Raw genomic sequence first — 21,319 nt, forward strand, 5'->3', positions numbered from 1 at the left:
CTCACTTCTAATCTCAGTGATGAAACCTCCCAAGAAATCCATTTTGGAGTATTAGGCTATTGTGCTTTTTAAGAAAAAAATCCCCCTTTCTGGGTGTTATATGGTGCATTCAGATTAATGAACTAAAAGTCTCTTCATAATTTGAAGAAAAATTTTATGGAGAGCTGATGCTTTTCAGAACCACCAGAAAAGTCAATTTATACTCCTGGCTACTACTAAATATGACATAAAAGCCATATGAAAATTAAAAGCAGCCTGTAGCATACATAGAGGGACAATTTTATTTCATTCCTAAATTCAGCAACATATAAAACAATATGAATGAAATTTTCTCTTATCTGCCTCTGACTGAAACCTCACAGTCTGCTCCTCGTCTCCAGAAAATTTGGAAATGCTGCAGATTCTAAAGCAGGCATGTTCAGTGTTTTTTGGTGGTGTGGTGTGTCTTTAGACGTTCAGTTCCGTCTCTTGAATCTGCCCAGAGCTTTATATTTTCCTTTGCCCATTATGTTTTGTAGTTTAGATATTCAGACACTTTATTTTTCCTTCTTGTTTAGTGAAAGATTTTCTAAATGTTTTCTGCTCTTCCTGTAAGTCTATTCTTGTCCTGCAGAAGGAGCGAGCATAAACTTCATGGGAGACTACTGCCTTTTGCACCCTTAGTTTGCTCTTACATATACATATGCCATCTCGAGGCTGCAAAGGCTTGCTCATGTTGACCTTTATCATTTTTTGTTTGTTTTACAGAGTGTTTGTAAGAGATCATCATAACTGTTTATAGCAGTTCTAAACTCTCTATTAAATAAAATTTCAACAAGTAACTGTCCTAGATTCAAGTTGCTTCTTAGTGAGGAGTCTAAATTCAAAAGCCTTTTTAGACATTCTTTATCAGTTTTGATACCGTTCTCCCCTGACCATTACATCTCTATTACCTTAGATTAAAACAGACCTGATTAAAATTATATTATTATCTGAAATAATTAAACACAGATTAATCAAACTGTCATTACCACACTTGGTATTTCATAACAAATAAATGCTATTATTTTTTCTGTGTTATTATTATTGCGTTTAGCATTTGTATTCTCTAATAGAGCCATTTCTGGAAAGTGAGAATAATATCCAAAACCAATATGTAATTTTGTTCCAGCACACACAAACAAGTCTATGACAACCTTGAATCACAGATTTAACTGGTTTGTTTCACAATTTCTGATTATTTTTATGCATTTACTTAATATCAGTTTATTCTGTACGTGCTCTTGTCTGACCTTTGTGTCATGCAGTTCTGTTTTTTGTATTTTTCCATACCCTGATCCTCTTCAGGTATGCACTTCTTAGCTGATTTAGTTTTTACATTTTAGGAATAACCAGTAGAGCACTTCAGATAAAATTTCAACCAAATTCAAGTTCTCATTCAGACCTGGTGCAGTGATTTAATGTATCTCTTATAGGGCAGCCAATATTCATAGCTGTATTTTTATTTTTTGTGTTGTGGCCTCTATAGCAACAGTCTGCATAAAGGCTATAATTGGGAAAGCACCTTGAGCATATTTACATGTACAACATGTATCTCTGGTGTTTGTTCCTCCTTTGTTGAAATCTCTGTACCAGCTATCTGCTTCTACTAAGTCTTTTCTATTGTTAGATGTTAGTTATAAAAACATACAGTAATTACTGAAACGAGAGCTAACCTCTTATCTTTTGATTATTGCTAGACAGGAAGCGTGTTTCTTCCAGCTCCGACCTTCCATAACCACTTTGTTTGGTGAGGGTTGGAGCAGGTAGAACACTGCTACTGAACGGGTCTGTTGTCCCCTGATCCTCACGTCCTGTTAGAGCATCCCCAACCCTATGGTACGCATCCCTGAGGATGGGACAGAATGAGTTTATAACCTCATTTCTTTGGGAATTCAATTTTATTCCTTTTTATAGCCATATACATTGCATATGTTGGAGCTGGGGCTTGTTTTCTCATTTGCATATTCCTCATTTGTTGTTCTTAATTGGTTTGGGTGTCAGGAAGATTAACTAGCAATTTGTATTTTTCATATTCTTTGGCTGTTCTCCCTCAGGAGTGAGACTCAAACATTGTGTCTGTATAGACTTGCATAAATGGAAGTCCTATCTATATATTTTTAGTGGTTCTCTTTTCTTATAAATGCGTTTTCATTTTATTTCTTACAATTTATTTTTTTTTAAATAAAATAGTCTATGCCCCGTGAGGGGTAAGCTAGCATTTTCCAGTTTTTATAAGCCTCTCCTTACACTACTATTGCCTGTAAACTCTTGAGTCCTTCAGGACCAAAGAATAGAACTCGATGTCAGTAAACAAATCACGTTTATTGCTTTCTAAGTGTTTACACAATGACAAAAATGAAGCCCTGGGGAATTATACTGTAAAAAGGAATAGATGATTTGAATTAGGTTGCCATGTGAAATATAGCTACTCTTTATGGATGTTGTGGGAACATAAACTGGAAAGAAAATCTGCACACTGTTAAAATGAAAGTTTAACATTTTTTTTTTTTCTTAATACAAATAGAATCTTGTAATAAGTTAATTCCTACTGGCATTAATTAATTATCAAACAAAAGCTAGTAGAATGGTCATGCTTAGGAAACTGAAATTTTTTATTTTTTACTTTTATAATTTTGCAAAGAGGTAGTATTAATTATTTTAAGCATTCAGTGCATGAAAATAAAAAACACAGTTTATCAACTTTCACTCTCCATGTTGTAAGAACAAGGGTGAGGCTGAGATTTGTAAGCTGGGTTAATGGGAATTTACATTACAGATCTCTCTGACAGCTTTAGAAATCATCACTAGCTTAAGCTGTCCATATTCTTTGGTGACCTGAAAAATATCTCATGTTACTTTATAGTAGGTTTTTTTTTGTTTGTTTTGTTTTGTTTTTTAACAAGTATTATCAGAATAGTTAATGATTTAACTGTGGAACACAAGTTTGTCTGTGTGTCGGGTGTGTTTGTAACACATGTGAGATATGGCCATAAGTGCATGCATAGTCTTTTCTCGGATACCATCCTTGCAGAAGGAAAATGAGAAAAAAGATATTAGATGTGAACAAATGCTCCAAGTAACATTGCTCTGGCTGACTGTACTGTCCATTTTATTTTACAAGGTGAGCTCATGGGTTACCTGGCTGATCCTGACTGCAGGTTCTATGGAGGAGAAACGAGAAGTCTTCTCATATTTAGTACATGTGGCAAAATGCTGCTGGAATATGGGCAACTACAATGCTGTAATGGAGTTTTTGGCAGGGCTAAGGTACTGGCAACTCTCTTTTTAAACGGCTTTTCAGTGATAGATTACACTGCAACTTCTGTTAAGCAGATGTCTCTGGAGAACAATGGACTAAACAGAAATCTGTTGGTAAATTACATCATCTCACCCTGTGACTTTCTAATAATCCCTTTTTTTAAAAAAATAAACATGCTAAAAGGCATTTTTTTCAAAATGCTTGGGAGACACCATCAGTTTTTCTGGTAAATGTTAAATATGATATGTTAAAAAACATACCTTTTTAAACAGAATTTTTTAAAATGTGGAAGGAAGATGGCAAAAAAGTTATGGTTTGCCAACACTGACTAAAGCGAATGTAACTTGGGGTTGGAGTTTCCAGAGCACAAGTCAAAGATAATCATGATAACGTCCTAATAGAGTCTGTCTTAAATTGTAAAACGAAACAACAACAAAAAAAATAATAAAATAAAAAACCTACCAAAATACCACCCCCAAAACAGCTAAAAGTTATGTGTGTTTTTTTTTTAAACTCTCCAAGTTTATTTACACTGACTGATGCAGGGGTCTTGTGCTGCAATGTTCCTATAGCCAGACCTGCCGTGTCTCCAGGAGAAAGACAGAGTATGGGGTTAAAGACGTGTTGGTAGCCTTCCTGCAGAGCTGTGGGCTTGTATGGGGCCAGGTGGGTGAAAAGGTGCTGCCTTTGCTGGGGTGTGCAGTTTACTGGGCAGCAAATTAGACTGAAGAGAGGAGTTAAGATCAGATTTCCCCATCTCTTAGCTCTGACCCTCCTTGTATTTCATGTTTGTGTAACAAAGCTTTAATGTGTTTGTATTGTCGGTCTTTGTGGTTTAGTAAGGATTCTATTGAGCTATTTATTTACATTCTTGGTATATAAAACACATTTGAAACACTCATAGACACAAGGAGTCTTTTTCAGCAGAATGCATCCACAGTCTCCTAGCCATGTAAGTTGTGAGGGAAAATGCAAAACAAACTAAGGGCTTAATTTTATCTGTAATGCATCTGCACAGCAAAAGGGAAACCAAAGAGCAAGGCTGGTGCACGATTTGCAGTGTTTCCAGGATTAGGACAGAAAGCAGGGTTAAGGACATTGAGCTGGTAGTGTTTCTACAAACCTTTTGGTAAGTCTGGGGCCAGGGATGGCCATGCCTTCACACAGACATGCAGCTCAGAAGGGGGGAGACCTCCAGCAGTGCTAGAGGTCCTTCTCAGGGAGCACCAGGAGCCATTTCTGTTTGAAATCAAAGATTCATCTGCGGCACTGCATTGGTTCCTGAGAGATGGAAAATGATCTTGAATTATTTATTTCCATGGCAGAGTTTGAATGAAATGGGAAGAAGTCAATGTAAAATATTTTAAATATATATATTTACTTTTGTTCACTTTATTGATTATTTATTCATAATACAGCTAAAGGAATTTGTAATAAACCATCTGGTTTGTCTTTATGCCATTTCTTTCATTTTTTCTTATTTTTTCCTAGGCCCTTTTAACTTTAAGGCAATGACAAAATGGAAACGTTAGAGAGCCTGCTTGTCTTTCTCTTGTGTATGTGGGCTTTTATTAAAATCCCAGGTGTTACAGCACTCTTACATAGATCAGACTGCTTGCTTCTCCTTGTTAGTTTTGGTGTTTGATAATTCAAAGGGTAGAAGTGGCCTACTAACCAGAATTTTCATAAAAATAATTAGCTGAATGTGATTCATTTCTGAGTAATGATAAAAATTTCCATTATTATATGTATGCTGCAAGTGTTGAACTTCAGTGTACTTTTTTTTTTAATAACAGTTATGATCTCTTTTTGCAATAGATCCAGAAAAGTTTTAAAAATGTGGCAATTTATGGACCAGTCTGATATTGAAACTATGCGAAGTCTGAAAGATGCTATGGCACAACATGAGTCATCATCAGAGTACAAGAAAGTGATCAACCGGGCACTCAATATTCCAGGCTGTAAAGTAGTTCCTTTCTGTGGTGTATTTTTAAAAGAGCTTTGTGAAATTTTGGATGGAGCATCAAGCCTCATCAGACTCTGTCCACGGTACAATTCCCAGGAAGAAACATTAGAGGTAAGTAGGACTGATACTCTAAGAGGTTATGTTCATAGCCATCCAGTGCATTATTTGATATTATTTATTAGTTTATATGAGATCATCATCTAATTAGAGTTCCCTAAACCACTGTTGGATATAGCTCAGTTATATGGACCTCTATTTAATTCTCATAGTAACTGTAGCAATATAAATTAGGTTTTTATAAATAGTTTGATATAGGTGTACTGAGAAATTACTATCTGTACCAAAGGACGATGTTTATACTTAGGTAAAATAAGTATGTAAATACTTAAAGGTGCATCTATTTTCTGTTAAATGCCCTGACCTCTGCATAGCTTATTGGGAATTGGAAGGTTTTCAGTTCCTTAAAAACAGAGTTCAGAAGCTCAATGGATTGAGTTTTTCCTTTATGAAACAAAGCAATTCCTTTGAGTTTTTTCAATTTTTCTTTAAAAAAAAAAAAAAAAGTCCCTGTTACATCAAAAGATTAAAGCCTAGGCTTTTAAAAAGTCTACAGAGAGTTATTGAAACTTGTTACTTGATTTATGCAGTGATTTGGTCCGTTTGGGATTAGAATTAGGTACAAAATCCCATTAGAAGCTACTTGGAAATAAATATTAAATATTCTTAATTCTTGTAAAAAAAATCCTCCAGTGAGAAGTAGATGACAGTGTTCTAGTGTTTCTGTTGTTACAATACTAACATTTTAGACATCTTTAGTTTGTTTCAGATTACAGTGGACAAGATAATTTCTTGCAACGAGTAGGCCAAGATGGTTTAAATAATCCAGAAAAAGAATCAACAGCAAACAATATATTCCAAACTATTCGGAGCTGTAATCGCAGTTTGGAATCTGAAGAGGGTGAAGATAATTTCAGTGAAGGAAGTGATTCAAGAAAAAACTCTTTGAAGGACAGAAACCGGTACCAGTAGGTCTCATTTTCTATCTCAGTCTGTATATTTCACATTTTTCATGTTTAATTTCATTTTTATCAAGGCTCATTATAGAAACATAGGCGACTTTAACCTCTTCCCTTTTATTTATCGTCTTCCAAGTCAAAACCTTTTCCGCCTGGAATTATGCTAAGTATCTGCTACTCAAATGCTTGGGAACTCTCTGTATAGTTATATTTTCCCTCATGATGTAATTACTTCCTCTAGTGATAAGGGTAAATCCCTTTCATCTTACACATAGAGCTTTAAAAATCCACAGTTACGATTACAATTTTGATCTGTTGTGCCAGGAATAGCACCGGGACATATCTGTTATCAGAGCTCAGAACATTATATTCTGCACACTAGAGCAGCGTCATGTCCTTTCCAAAATAAGGGTTATTTATTATTGCTCATAGGACCACTTCTTTTAAGGTCGTGTTCATTTGAGACTTTAAAATTATGACCAGAAGATGTTTGTAAGTAATTCCACATTTTGAAATTTCATTTTGATTTAGTCCTGCTATTTTGCCTAGATGTTTACTTGATTGTGCCCCATTAAAGAGCTCAGTGTTCAAAAATCCCAGATTTTCACTTTGAAGAGCCAGTATATTCTGTACTATTCACCAACAAGAAATATGCCAAATGCAAAGTTTATGATGTCACTTGACTGAGTGTTGCTTTAGTGAAATTGCAGCCCATATAGACATAGGTAGGTCAGCTTTAAACCAGGTACCTGTTAAGATAACTTCAAACTGAGCATCAGAACCATACTGTTCAGAGGTGAAGCGATGTAAAATATCCGTATGTTCAGAAATATCCAACCTATTTCAGCTACTTACACAAAAATCTAATAAGTGACTGCCTGAGAAGGAACTACCCTCTTCCTGTTTTAAATGCATTTATTTCATTAACATGCAATTGTAAACCTCATTTCAAATAAATAATAATTATTTCCTGAAAGAATGGTTTCTAATAGAATTATTCACATCTGGCTTTGGTTCCTTCTGGACAGTGGCACAGTAGATTATGCCAAGAAAGACAGTTCCACTTTGTCCATTTATGTTGTCTCTTGACCTACTGCAGTTTAAACACTTTCTTCCAGAAATTATTTTTTTTAATTAATATACTTTGAAATCTGCTTTTAACTCTCAGTTCAAATAAAGAATGAGCTAGGGAAATCAACCTTTCACTTGGATACACAAAGCAGAATTTAAATATAAAATAAAAATATGGGGAAAATAAAGTTATCTTTGTTACATGTTTATGAAATCAGTTCTTGGTAAATTAGTTATTTATGCTTCATGTTTAAACATAAGCTAGTAAGTTCCACTCTAACTAAAGTAGGAATTAATGTTAAAAACAAAAAAAAAGTTAATATGACATAGAAATTAAAGTTTCAAATTGAAATAAACAGAACTGCAGCTTCCTGATTCAAGTCATTGGCTATACAGTTTATTAGTGCCTGTAGTTCTGGTGTAGTAAGTGCTGATTTCAACATCATAATGACTTGTAGAAAAATTATCTGTGAAAGTGTTAATTTACTTCAATTCCTTATTTTCTTGCCATCTCTTTCATGGGCATTGAGAGCTGGGTGAGACAGAAACAAATTCCTGTAGAGAGGCAGAAGAGCTTTGTGCTCTTGTCCCTGTTGTATGGAGGCTGTAATATTTGATTCATTTTTAATGCTATGAACAACTAAAAGCCTTTCTTTTGAGACCTAAGCTATATTTCCTATAAAGTATTATATAATCAAAATTTTATAAAAATTATTTATTACCTGATAATTGTATTATCGTGGCTATAAAAGCTGAAAAATACACCTTATAATATAATTCTCTCTCTTTTTTTAATTACAAGGAAAATTTTCAAGTAGTTTGCTTTTTGCTGATTCAGATTAATATTGTGGAACATGAACCCAGCAAAATTGATTAGTTTGATTTGAAAAAAATGAAAGGCATCTAAAAAAAAAAAAAGTGGGTACTGGGAATAGCTGTTATTTTCCCAGCTGTGTTTGCAAATAAACTCAACGTCACTCTATAGACAGAGACTTGTCTAATCACCCTGAGTTACCTTATATGCCCAGTAAATATCAAACTTTAATTTCTGTTAGAAATCTTACTTGACAATTCTCAAAGAAATAAAGGCAAATAGGAAAAAAATCAAGTTTGAAATACAATTTTTATAGAAATGTTAATCAAATGTCCTAGTAAGATGCTCTAAACTTTGTCACATCTCTTTGTTGGCCTGAACCCATCTTCCTTTTTAAGCTTTCTTAATTATAGTAAGTATCTTTTACAATAATAGTGAAAAAAATCAAGTTTTTTCCTTTTCATATCCCATGCAATTTCCCCCTCTAAAACAGCAATCTGTTTTAATGATTCCTTTATCCTTTCTTCTCATTTCCTTGCATCTTAGTGCAGCACGTGTAAAGAAAGCTTCTGATTCAAACCAAGTTCTGTAAGTTTGTTCTCAGTAATTCATAGCTATGTTGCTTTTGCTAGCTAATGTCAGAGGTTTTGTTTCTGCATACGATTGCATGCATGCGCTTGGTTTACCTAATTGTGCATTTTAATCTGCAGCGTGCCAGTGCTATCAAATGTGAAATAAGGCAGGAACGAAGCTCTGCCATTTTGGCCTCCTATATATAAAATTTCTCTGGCCATGCACATTTAGTCTCAGAATACATTTTCTGGGATTTTTGCAGAGACTTTTTTGATTATTTTGAGGGCATGGGGGAGTGAGACACTTCAGTTGTTAGTTTCGTTTGAAAATTTGAATTTTGCATAACCCAGGCAAATAATGTATATAGCATGGTAAGACTCAGCAAATTTAACACCAGTTTATACCTGCTCAAGTATACGATATGACCTTTATATTTAGGAAGATTTCTTAACGAAGTACAGCTACATTTAAGGCTGATACAGTTTTTATATTCTTGTTTGTCAGTCTCCTCAACATCACCAAAAATCCCTCAGCCTATTGGCTGAGAAATCATTGATATCTGGAATAAGGGAAAATTCAAGTGAATTAGTGCTCTGGGGAGAGAAAAGTTTGAGGAAGACCTAATGGTTATGTGTGGTGTTTCACTCAGTGAGATGGTGTATGTGGCTTGGAACAAGTCATAATGTGAACTGCCTTTTACTCAGCTGGTAGGACATGGGCAGGAGCTGAGAGTACTGTGGCAATATGAAGGGTATTGAGGGTATTAGGACAGGATGCCTTGAAGAATATGCAAAGCAAGCTGGTTTGGGTATCTTCAGGAAAATGCGCTTCATTAGTTCTGCTGTACGTGGAGAAGTTTACTCTTTTTATGTTCAATTTAAAGCAGTATCATTCATTCATACATGCTAGAAGCTTCTGTAGGGAAGAATTTATATTTAAACTACTTCATTTATTAGTGCAGATATTGTTGTTCTGTATCCAGTATTTCTTGTCATAAAATATTTCAAAAAAATAATAAATGTTTCATGTTAAATTTTATTTACATAAAATTTAAATTTTCTGATGGGAAGTATCTGATAACATTTGTGCTGCATTCTTTTGAGGAAGGCATATATTTTAATCCCTGTTTCACAAGCGTTAATAAGAGAAAGGTCTGCACATTAAATCTGCATATTAAAGGGATTAAAAATCTTGTCTTCCTTCCACTAGATCTTGTTACCGGCTTCCACATACAATACTTAATGATATTTCCACTGAGGTGATCTTGTGCTATTAATTTAGAAAGTGGAATCACTTGACTTTAAGATCCAAACTGAAGTTATTTATTATTAATGTAATCTTTGGAAAATTCTAAGAAAACATATTTATATTTTTACAGGAGTTATAAGGAGTAGCAACATCTTTTAATTCAAAAATTCAGTAACATAAGTTGTACTATTGTAAAATCTACAGATGTTCCTGTAAGTCCATGTATTCTTTTCAATTTAAACTGCAAGAGAAAAAGTATTAATCAGTCATAGCATACATCTGCACATTAATTATGTGCTTCACTAGGTAGGAAGTGGGTTTACGAAACTAAATATAAGTCCCTCATCTTTGTTCACATACAGATTTGTAATTGGAGATCTTTCAGATTCTGAAAGTGATATATTTGAGCAGTTGAAGGAGTGGGACACAACCTCAACAGAAGAACAACAAAAGGCTTTCTGCCATGGCATAGAACTCATTCCCTGGTACGTGTTATCTATCAGAGCTGATGTCCACCAGTTCATGCTGCAAGGGGTGACTGTCATTCATTATGACCAGGAGACGCATCTTTCAGCACGTTGCTTTCTTCAGCTTCAGCCTGACAATAGTACTTTGACTTGGACAAAACCCACAACAGTTTGCCCTGCAAATGCTAAGGCGAAACTGAGTGTACTGGGTAATACTGCTGAGCTTGGTAAATACCAGTTTCTTGGCAATACTGGACTAAATGGACTTCTGGAAGGTTTTCTGGATTTGTTTTCAGCCAAGGCTGTGTACATGGGACACTCTGGCATTGATATGCACACTGTGTGTGTTCAGAATAAACTTTGTAACATGTCCCTTGAAGAAAATGGTATAACACTACTTTATGGACTTCAGACTACTGATAATAAATTGCTGCACTTTGTTGCTCCAAAATATACTGCCAGAATGCTATATGATGGATTGCTGGAATTGACTAAAGCTGTAAGAAAAATGAGAAGATTCCCTGATCAAAGACTACAGTGGCTACGGAAACAGTATGTCGGTCTTTACCAGGTAAAAGATGGTGTGATTTTATATAAAACAAGTTCAAAGATACCAACAACGTAATGTCATGCAATTAGTTTCTATTATAAGTAAACTAATACTAAACTTGAATGCCAAATCTCCAACTTTGTAACATGGCTTGAGTGAACAAGATCTGGTTCTCCACATAATGTTTCATCAAATGGTGCATGTTTTTGATACGCTCAAGTTAATCTTTATTATTGTCATTATTATTATGAAATTCTTTGTAAATTTGGAGCTTTGGAATAAGTGTTTTATTAAAGAGAAAGCAATGACTGTGCATGAAAAGGATGCTGAAATATTGAGTGCTGAGAGTTAAGGCCAAAAAAAAGAAGGCAAACAAAATAACCCTATTGCATTCATGCAATAAGTAACAATTGCCTACTCTTGTTGTTTTGTCTTTCATTGGTTCCTTAGAGATGTCTGTATTATTGCTTAAGAAAATGTGTCTGTTCTTTGGCAGTTATTCTTCTTGTTTTGTTAATGCTGAGAATTTTTGTAGGAGGATGGAAGGTTTGAAGGCCCAACCTTGGCTCAGGCTGTTGAACTTTTCGGAGGCAGACGATGGAGTGCAAGAAACACAAGCACAGGAACGCTTACCAAAAGCACTGAGAAACCTAGTGTTCAGAGAAACAACACTCTGGGAATAAATGCAGCTAAGAAAAAGAAGAAAGTACTTATGAGGGTAGAATATTTTGTTATTATTGTATTTTGTTGCTTATCTGGCTGATAGGTTTCCTTCCTACAGCTACTGTGTAGCTAGCTAGCTATATTGTGAACCAGGGCAAAGTTAGATGATAATTTTAAAACTGCTTATTGCAGCATGTTTTTTTTTTTGTTGTTGTTGTTTTTGGTTTTTTTTTTTTTTTTGGCTTGTAGTTTTCCATTAGTTTGTGTTTCTTTTGTCATGCTTGAAGCATTCTCAGGAAACATTGGCACTGGGACTAGCAGATGGGGGACAGAATTGTATTAGGAACTTTAGCTGCTACCTTAGTATAAAGGTAAGATATTGTTAGTAACAAAAATAGTAACCTGCAAAGTAATGTTTGGAGGCTGTAGTTGGTTTCTTTGCTCCTTTTTGTTTTCATGTTGCTGAAAACATCACCTCAGTTCTTCTGCCTTACAATTGCATACAGTTTTATCTTACATGGCTGACAAGAACACTGGACTTTGGCAGTTTCCACTTTCTTTTCTGGACCCAACGACTTCCAGCAGTAGCCAGGAAACAGAGAAAAATGCAGGGTCTAGCAGCTCAACACTATCCACTTTTTCTAGTGTGCAGGTAGGGGAGATCCAGATGACAAGATTCATCCTCTTTAGGGCACCCGTGCACCAGTAGAATAGTGTAAAACCGTTTGGACCAGTTTAGAGAGGCACAATCATTGTAGTCCTCTGTGAGATGTCAAACTGAGTTAGCACCTGATGTTCCTGCAGTCATTATATATCCTTCATCATGATTAAGTTGTCTCTTTTCTACTTAGATGGTTTTACTGACAGCATAGTTATTGGCCTTAAAGAAGTAATTTCTTAAGGAATGGCTGATTCATCTCATGGTCTAATTGCAGATTGCACTGATAAATAATGAAAAAATAGTGTATTGAGGATGTTTATTATGGTGCTCACTTCATTTCTAGGGTGAAAGTGGAGAGGCCACTGATGATGAAATGGCCACTCGGAAGGCAAAAAGCTGTAAGGAATATCGTAATAGAAGTGGTTCGGATCCTCAAGATATTGATGAGCAAGAAGAATCAGGTAGACACATAGCTTCAGTATCCAAGAGTCCCTCAGGGTTTTGCTTAAAATCTTTTTATACAGATATTTTTTACGGTGCTAAAGATATGTTTATGATAAGAAACTACTTATACATTCAAAACTCCAAATGCTATAAAATTTTAAAAAAATTCTTTTTTTTTTTTCATGATTGCTCTTTCATTTAGTTTTAGTAACACTTCCTTTCTTGTCAGACTAAATGCATATATAAGCGTTATTCAGATCATATCTTTTTGACTGTCTTGGTACAAATCTAGAATCCCAGCATCCCTTTAGTGTTTTACTGAGCATTAATGAATTATGAACATCAATGAAAGCATTTTTGTTGGGCCTGAAGCTGTAACAGTGCTGCAAACTTTTGTTTTCTCCGTAGATCAAAATATTATTATTAATGCTTCTCCATCTAACACCTTGTCGTCAAGAAGAACACACTCTCTGACAACATCTGGATCTCCTAATTTAGGAGCTGTCACATCCTCACCAGCCAGACCAGTCTCCTCTCCTGTAATGTCTTCAAGCAAGAGTCAGTCTAGGTAAGGACAAAATCAGTGCTTTGATTTTAAAAGAAAAAAGTTACTGTTATTTAATTATGATCAAATGTGTTTTTCTTGCCCAACTGACAAAATCTGACAAAAACAATGCCAGAAATGCAATTAGGCTTTTGACAGACATCTGAAACATGTTGTAGCATAACATAGGGCATTTAAGCTGAAATACCATGAATCGGAGGACAGCTTTGTAGACAGTCCCTGAGCAGCATGCTTCAGTTAATAAGTCTATTACAGAAGCACATTGGAATTCATCCCAAAACTCCACAAGTTTAATTATTTCTCCAGATTGTGTCCAAAGCACAGTTATAGACGTTTTCTATATAAACTCAACAGAAATGTAGATGTGTGAACTGAAGTGCTGAGGTTTCTCAGCACAAGTCATTTCTACGTGGGCGATTATTAGCTTTTGCTGACATTCCTGGTGACGATTTCAATACTTTCTCAGCCAATTGGAGGAACAGTTTTGAAATCTTTCTTTTCTTACAGGCCCCTCTCTTCTCCTTTAATATTCACCATTTTTCTTACGCTTACGCAGTTCAAAAGGTCATGCTGTGGCTGTGCAATGACATAATGCAGTAATGTATTAATTCTATAAATAGTAGTAATGGTAGTAGTACTAATAGCAATAATAATATAGCAAGAATAATATATCAGGGTTGTGGATGGTACTTGATGACATACAAGAAGCCAGTCACAACGGAGACCTTCCAGTGCCTTTTAACAGAATGAAGGCTGTGGTGTGGGTTGAGTGTGAATCTTGGTGTTCCCTGGAAAGCAGTGGTAAACAATGGAAGAGATCGATGCTTCGGACAGAACATTATTTTTGAAGAGACATGTCTTATGTACTGGTTTATATTGCCTATTTCGTAGGATTTTTTACACTTAACATGGTTAGGTTTAGCAGTGGAAGTGAGTATTAGAGCCAACTGTGGGCGTCTGTGGCTGGGTGCTTCTCCTTTTACCTCTGCTTTCTGAGACTCTTATTATGTTCTTTTCTTTTTGTTCCTCGCTGTCATACACAACGATGGGATGAACATGCCAGACTAGGAGTTATCTCTTTAAGACATTTATGGTTATTTTGTTTGTGTGTTTATTTTCAAGGATCAGAGAAATTTCATATTAAACTGAAGAAGTACTGCATTAATACCTCTGAAGAATGTTTCTCTGTTTTGCAAATCTGCTTTTTGCTTTTTATGCCAAAAGAGTTGTTGTTCTCTAAATGAGATTAAAAGGCTCAACTGAGAACTCACATTCCCAGGGGAAAGGGCAGCTACTGTTTCTTTAAATCTTCTCAGTCCGTCCTGGGTTTCTCTACAGATTCCTGCACAGCTTAGCACTGTAGGCATCCCAGAGTTATGTCAGTTTTCCCTGGCAAAGTTGTTTGAAGACTCCACTGTGTTGCCTGGTAGAGCTCTCCCCAACTTCATAGGATCCATCATGCTAGAATTTGCAGAAGGTTACTCTGGATGCAGCTATATGGATGCTTTAATCTGTTCTGAGGAAATCTTCCTCAGAATTAAGACACTTGGAGCACTAGAGAAAGTCTGAGTCTTGGTATTTTCATCCCTTGATAAGCCCAAATTGTGCTTGCAAGGTTTCACGTGTATGGACATTTCACATGTACTAAATGAAATTATCTTTAGTTCCTCAATTGCTAGCATAATCATAACAATCAATTTATATTCTTAATTTTACCCAACCAATTTTGTCAGTAGTATCGTAAATTAAGATAAAATGAGCAATCCATTTACCAAAGTAAAAAAAAAAAAAAAAAAAAAAAAGAGCTGAAATGACCTAGATTATGAAGTAATCTAGGAAATACATGATCCACTGGGACTGAATTGTAGATGTTTCTGTGGCTCTGTACAGATCAGATTCAACAGAGCTAATTAAATCAGGTTAGCGTCAGCTTTGCTGCACCTAGATGTAGACCCAAACCTGGAAGAGGCTTAATAGTTGGAGCCACTGTTGGCCTTCAGTGGTTGTGCAGCTGTAGGTGCCTGTATGGTCCCTCACAGAACCCATGAGTTAGCAGAGCAGGGAGAGAGTGCCACTGGGCTCTGCAAAAGCCTTTGCAGCACAGAAATATTAGCTGGCAACAAATGATTAAAGACGCAGTGTAGCAGCTAGGAAGATTTCTGGTTCTTTTTCTCTTTCCATATTATATATACATTAAAAATAACTTTCCCTAAACAATTACTTATATCCATGTCTACACTATGTGAGAAGCTCTGAATAAATCAAATTTCTTAAAGTGAAAATATATATATATATTAATTTAAAATAAGAAAGAGCCGGTTTTGTTGTACATTTTAGAGAATAGTACTTCTTGCAGGTAGAGAATGAAGAACTCTCTTTTTACTTATATAGCTCAGACCCTTGATATTCCTTACCTCCTTACAAACAACTTACACTGAAAATAAATCCTTATGCAATCCAGATGTACATATGATTTCCACACACAGGTAGCCTGCAGCTGTCTTCTGTCATTCCTTCCAAGTGGATGTGCATGCAGCAACTTCCCAAGTTCTTTAGAAACCTAGTGCTGCCTGTAAGGTGGAAACAGGGTGCAGGGTAGCAACACCACTCATAAATATATAGCAGAACACGGAAACTTAGAGATGGGGACTTATTTGTGAAGAAAGTGTGAACTTTCTCTCTCATTATCTATATACCGGTATAATCTATACCATTCCTAATTACACAGTTTTGATGGTTAGTGGTAGTGGATTTTTCTTGTTTGTTTGGCTTTTTTTTAACAGTCTTGTACTTATTACCTATGGAATTACTGTGGAAGATAATCTTTAGTGATAATTCTGGAGAAATGGTGAGCTTTCTCATCTGCTGCTGGTTTTCCTTTCAGTACTCTACAGTTCCAGTCTGTTTTTGGGAGTCAAGAGACTTTCTTCGTGGTGGTTTATTTTTCTTGTCTGATAAAAATGTTAGGAATGATTTTAGCCAAAAAGTTATATGCAGTATGTCAGTACTTACCATAGTGATGTCAAACAAATTGAACACTATCAACCAAAGTAGATGGTATTTTTTAATACTTTAAATCACATGCTGTTTTCAATTGCATGCATGCACCCCAGGCCAGGAGTGAACTGAGGAATCCTATCTAGTATATTTATGTGAAGTCTGCTTCTAACACAAATTTCCAGGGACTGCAAATGTCTTTAGGGACAGTGGACAACAAGCTGGTCCTGTTTTTCCATCACAGCTGTTGGAACTATTTGTACTGAACCTGATGGCAGAATTCCTAGACCAATGGATTTGTAGGTTTGTACATTAGGGAGCAATAAAGTCTGACATACGGTCACCCAGTCTTGTACTTTGAAACAAAAACTGTAACTTCTGGAGTTAGTTATGGTTTCAACTAGACAATTCTTGTATTGGCTGTTTAGGTACCTTCCTTTGCAGGATGCTGGTGCTGGTAAATCCCAGTCATGCATGTGTGGTCATTGGTGTTTAGGCCCTGGAAGGAATGTGGGATCTTGACCCATCTGGCTGATACCCTTACAAATTAGTACTTGAAATTTAGTAAGTACTTGTTCATACAGCTCAAGGAATAGTTCAAGGTGGGGACTAAGTACTAGTCTAAGTCCTGTAGTAGCCTGAAAACTTTGGGATGCAGCTTTTGAAAATTCATTGTTTTGCTTCAAAAACTTTGTTCAGCTGCACAATTCAGGTTAACAATTGTTATAAAGGTTATAAAGAAATTATTGTCAACCAAAATAATGAGCACCAAACAGCTAGTTATTTCTGTGATCATTTTCTCCCTTTGCTCTCAAGAAATTCCAGTTTGCTTTCCTTCCTTCAGCCCAAGAAGCTGAAAGGAGGAAATCATTATAACCTCATTTCTGGAAGGAAATGGCCTCCAGAGGCTACTGTCCAAGTCTAAAAGAAGAAGAGGACTGTAGCTTGACCTGTCTTTGAGGTATCTGATGATAATCTGGACTGTTTTTGGAAAGTATGTGAGAAGTCCATGTGGATGGGAAATGAGAAGGGTTGACTGCCAGGGGAAGGGTTATACTTCTTAAATCTACACCTTTAATTCTCCCAGACATGGAAACAAACAAACAAACAAAACTTCATACCTGTACAGGAAAATATTTGTTTTATTGTGTATCCAGTTGTAATATTACTGTCTTTTCTCCTTTTTTTTTTTGACAGTGCAGAGCTCTAAGGAATTCTACATCCCTTTTATTTCTCCCTTAGAAAATCTTTAGTGAACCTCATGTACAGCAGGACATGGTTTTAAAAGCTTGTGGTACAAGAACACTGGCATTGATTTCTTTCAAGAAAAAATGAGAATGCTTTCACTTGTGCCATTTGCATCAGGCCCTTTCGCACATGGAAGAGCTTTAAATAGTATGCATATACATTAATTGTTCTGGCAAAGTTAGCAGTTGTCTTGAGGGGAATTAATAGCCGTTATAAAACAAGTACAAACAGTCATTGCAGATCTTATAAGGTACAGCTCTATTTGCTTCTTCCAAATATTGCTAATAAATACATTAAGGAGAATACAAATAAACTATTAATGCAGTAATGTATAATATTTCAAGAAGTAGAAATTTAATGTAACCAAATTACAGCAGTTGCTTTCTGATTTAGCACATGGAGCAGCAGTAGCTGGCATGGCCGTGTTAAAGGAGGAATGAAGGGGTTTCAGAACTTCATGGTTTCTGATAGCAACATGACTTTTGTGGAATTTGTGGAGCTCTTCAAATCTTTCAGGTAAAATAAATCTTTATTCTGTATTGATCTCATTCACCCAAGTTTATAAAAGAGCAAAAATTGAAATTTTCAACTCTTTTTGCAGTGTCCGTAGCCGCAAGGATCTGAAAGACCTTTTCGATGTCTATGCGGTGCCTTGCAATCGATCTGGTTTAGAGCCTACTCCACTTTATACTCATTTGAAGATTGATGAAAATAACATTGGGTTCCAACCTGATTTAGGTTTGTATAAGAGGAAAACACAGCCATTAGAATACTGAACAGCTTCATTTATTGGCCTCAAGTAAAAGTGTCCCAGTCAATCTCATAACGGCAATCAATTATAAGTTCAAATACAGGATTGTTGCCGTACCTCCAGTAAGACCTGGTTAGCTGGATGTAAGACAGGTTCTCTGTTCAGAAATGAAGAAGAGGAAAAGTATTCCTGCTTTATATTAACCAGATATATCTGTAACTGGTATAGCAGAGGCAAAAAGCTTTTTGCAGATAGGCTGGGCCCAACACAGGGAGTATGTGGTTGCAGGAGCTCTGGAATCTGCTGTAGGAATAAAACAGAGAGCAAACATAGGGAGCAGAAATGAAAAGGCTGTGTGCACTGTGTCTCGTCTGGTTGATTTTTTCCTATCTGTTTTCCTAGTAGATCTGCTTTACGTGGGACAAGGGGGAAGGAAATCTCTGTCCCTCTTTAAGTTCCCCAGTTACCATAATCTAAGTCTGGAGCTTTCTCCACTGTTAAAGAAAGCAGTTTTTATGCCAAGCAGCCTGTGGGGAGGGTACAGTACCACTGGCGTATGGGACTGGAAGAAGAAAAGGTCTGATCACACAGGCAGGCTATGGGATTGCACACAGCAAAGGAAAGGCTTCGAGACTGTACGTGGTTGTGAGAGGAAACAGGAGGATCCTGGGTGACACCATGAGAGATTGTGAATCCATGTTAAAAATTCTAGGATTTTGTTTATAATAATTGAACACTTATGGCAGTCTGCTCCCACTGCTTTATGTACACACTTAACACTCTTTCTCCTATCAGTGGATAGAAACAAGTTGGTTCTATTCAGATTTACTGTTAATGCTAAAATATTCAATAAGATATTCAAGTAATTTATAATTAAATATTCTACTAAGTTAAATTCTATATAATGTATATAATACACATTAATTATGTATCTTATATTTATATTTATATTATTTTTTTAAGACTTGTTGACTAGGAATGTTTCAGACCTTGGTTTGTTCATTAAGAGTAGGCAGCAGCTGTCAGATAACCAGAGGCAAATATCTGATGCTATTGCTGCTGCCAGTATCGTAACTAATGGTACTGGAGTTGAAAGCACATCACTGGGGATATTTGGTGTGGGCATCCAGCAACTAAATGACTTCCTAGTGAATTGCCAAGGAGAACACTGCACCTATGATGAAATCCTCAGTATTATCCAGGTTAGTAATACAAACATCTTGCAGGTCCTTTTACTAGGAGTCCTGTTTACTTCTGTTTTCCCTGCTTGTCTTCCTCAAACTCAGAATAGTATATCTGTGTCATCTCCTTTCACGCTAATGTTGTCACTACAGATTATTCTGTAAGTGTGCCCAACAATATTGTTTCAGGTCACAAAAAGCGTTTTACTTTGTAGTCATTGTTTCCATTTGGAGAACTTAACATGTAATTGTATCTTTATTGCAGGCTATAAAATTGTGCAGGTGTACATATATATACACCCATAAAAAGAAAAAAAAATCATGCAAATAAACATATTTTTTTTAGCTATATATGCTTTACCTGGGAAGGGACATCAACACTTGGGAAAAGTATTCATGGCAGTGCATGGTTTTCTTCTTGTTTGTGATACTTTTGGTAGAGATTAACCCTAACTTAAAAAATTTCCACATATTTTTCTTTTATTGTTTAAAACAAACGAATGAAAGAAAGAAACAAACAAACAATCAAAAAAACAGACCTTAATAAAACATTCATCCTCTCAAAGTTATTTTCCAGGAGCAAATGTGAACATCTTATTCCACTATATACAATGGCTGAAGTGATTAGAAAGTATTTAGCTAATTTTGAATACCTCCAAATGTGTAATTAGTACAATCCAAAACCAAGCACCCACTTAGCAGTTAACTAAGGTTAGAAATTGGATATTTCAACTATCAATATGTAACATAAATTTTCAAAGTTCAAAAGACACAAATTCTAAAGGAATGTCAGGGTAGCACACCACAAGTCTCTAATTGTGTTGTATTTGAGCACAATTGATAGGAAAAGGGTGCATATTATAGATCCTTTTTAATTTCAGCTTAAGACCTGACTCTGCTTTGAACAGGAGGTTAGATCAGGTGACCCTTCAATGTGCCTTCTAACTTGAATGATTCTATGATGCTGCAATTAATAGTTTAGATTGCTTGTTTAGTGATTTTTAAAACAAGCATGAGCATTCTGCAGACACCACTACTACTGTATCCACAAAAAAGACTGGTTTTCGATATACTAATTAGTTAGCTCAGTGCGAAAACTACACTATGAAAATATGAAAAAGCAGTATTTCTAAAAATAATTATTATATATCTCTTACATTTCTTCCTCCTTGTAGAAATTTGAACCTAGTGTGAATATGTGCCAGCAGGGGCTGCTATCTTTTGAAGGATTTGCCAGGTAATTAATTAATTGATAATTTATATATATACTTATATGATGACACCAGTATATTAATGTTTGTATGACATTCACAAATACTCAGCATAGCATAAAATTTTTTGACATCTCACTTTTAGGTTTTTGATGGATAAAGACAACTTTGCCTCCAAAAATGATGAGTCACAAGAGAATGCTGAGGACTTGCAGTTTCCACTGTCATATTACTACATTGAATCTTCACACAATACTTACCTTACTGGCCATCAGCTTAAAGGGGAATCCTCAGTGGAGCTCTACAGCCAGGTATACAGGTTTAGATCACTGCATAATTTTCAACATGGAATTGTTTGTTTGACTGGCAAATTGCAGAAACGTGACCTTTTTGCTTTGTAAATCTGAATGTTCTAAGACCCCGCTTGTAAAACATTGGAAAACATGACGTGTGGGAAAGCTGCCCGTAAGCACAGTTGTGCTCAAATGTCTTTTCTAAGGCAAAAAAAAAAAAAAAAAAGAAAAAAAAAAGGGCTTACTTTGAAATTCATAGCATCTAGACACCAGTCGGTCTGACCCAACCTACTAAAATTAGACTTTCCCACAGGAAAGAC

The 21,319-nt window shown here is 35.7% G+C and overlaps 1 protein-coding gene across 1 annotated transcript in view; it reads left to right on the forward strand.

Moving 5' to 3' along the window:
* PLCE1 (phospholipase C epsilon 1) overlaps positions 1-21,319 on the forward strand; it is a 141,061-nt gene that overhangs the window by 94,930 nt on the left and 24,812 nt on the right. Inside the window, exons 5-16 of the mRNA XM_035554342.2 lie at positions 3,143-3,288; positions 5,099-5,357; positions 6,063-6,271; positions 10,331-11,006; positions 11,521-11,703; positions 12,653-12,770; positions 13,162-13,321; positions 17,957-18,079; positions 18,165-18,301; positions 19,278-19,516; positions 20,671-20,732; positions 20,852-21,017. Coding sequence (XP_035410235.1) covers positions 3,143-3,288; positions 5,099-5,357; positions 6,063-6,271; positions 10,331-11,006; positions 11,521-11,703; positions 12,653-12,770; positions 13,162-13,321; positions 17,957-18,079; positions 18,165-18,301; positions 19,278-19,516; positions 20,671-20,732; positions 20,852-21,017 — 2,478 coding nt within the window. The remainder of the gene's footprint in view (positions 1-3,142; positions 3,289-5,098; positions 5,358-6,062; positions 6,272-10,330; positions 11,007-11,520; positions 11,704-12,652; positions 12,771-13,161; positions 13,322-17,956; positions 18,080-18,164; positions 18,302-19,277; positions 19,517-20,670; positions 20,733-20,851; positions 21,018-21,319) is intronic.

Source organism: Cygnus atratus, chromosome 7 (assembly GCF_013377495.2).
Source record: "Cygnus atratus isolate AKBS03 ecotype Queensland, Australia chromosome 7, CAtr_DNAZoo_HiC_assembly, whole genome shotgun sequence".
Taxonomy (NCBI): Eukaryota; Metazoa; Chordata; class Aves; order Anseriformes; family Anatidae; genus Cygnus; species Cygnus atratus.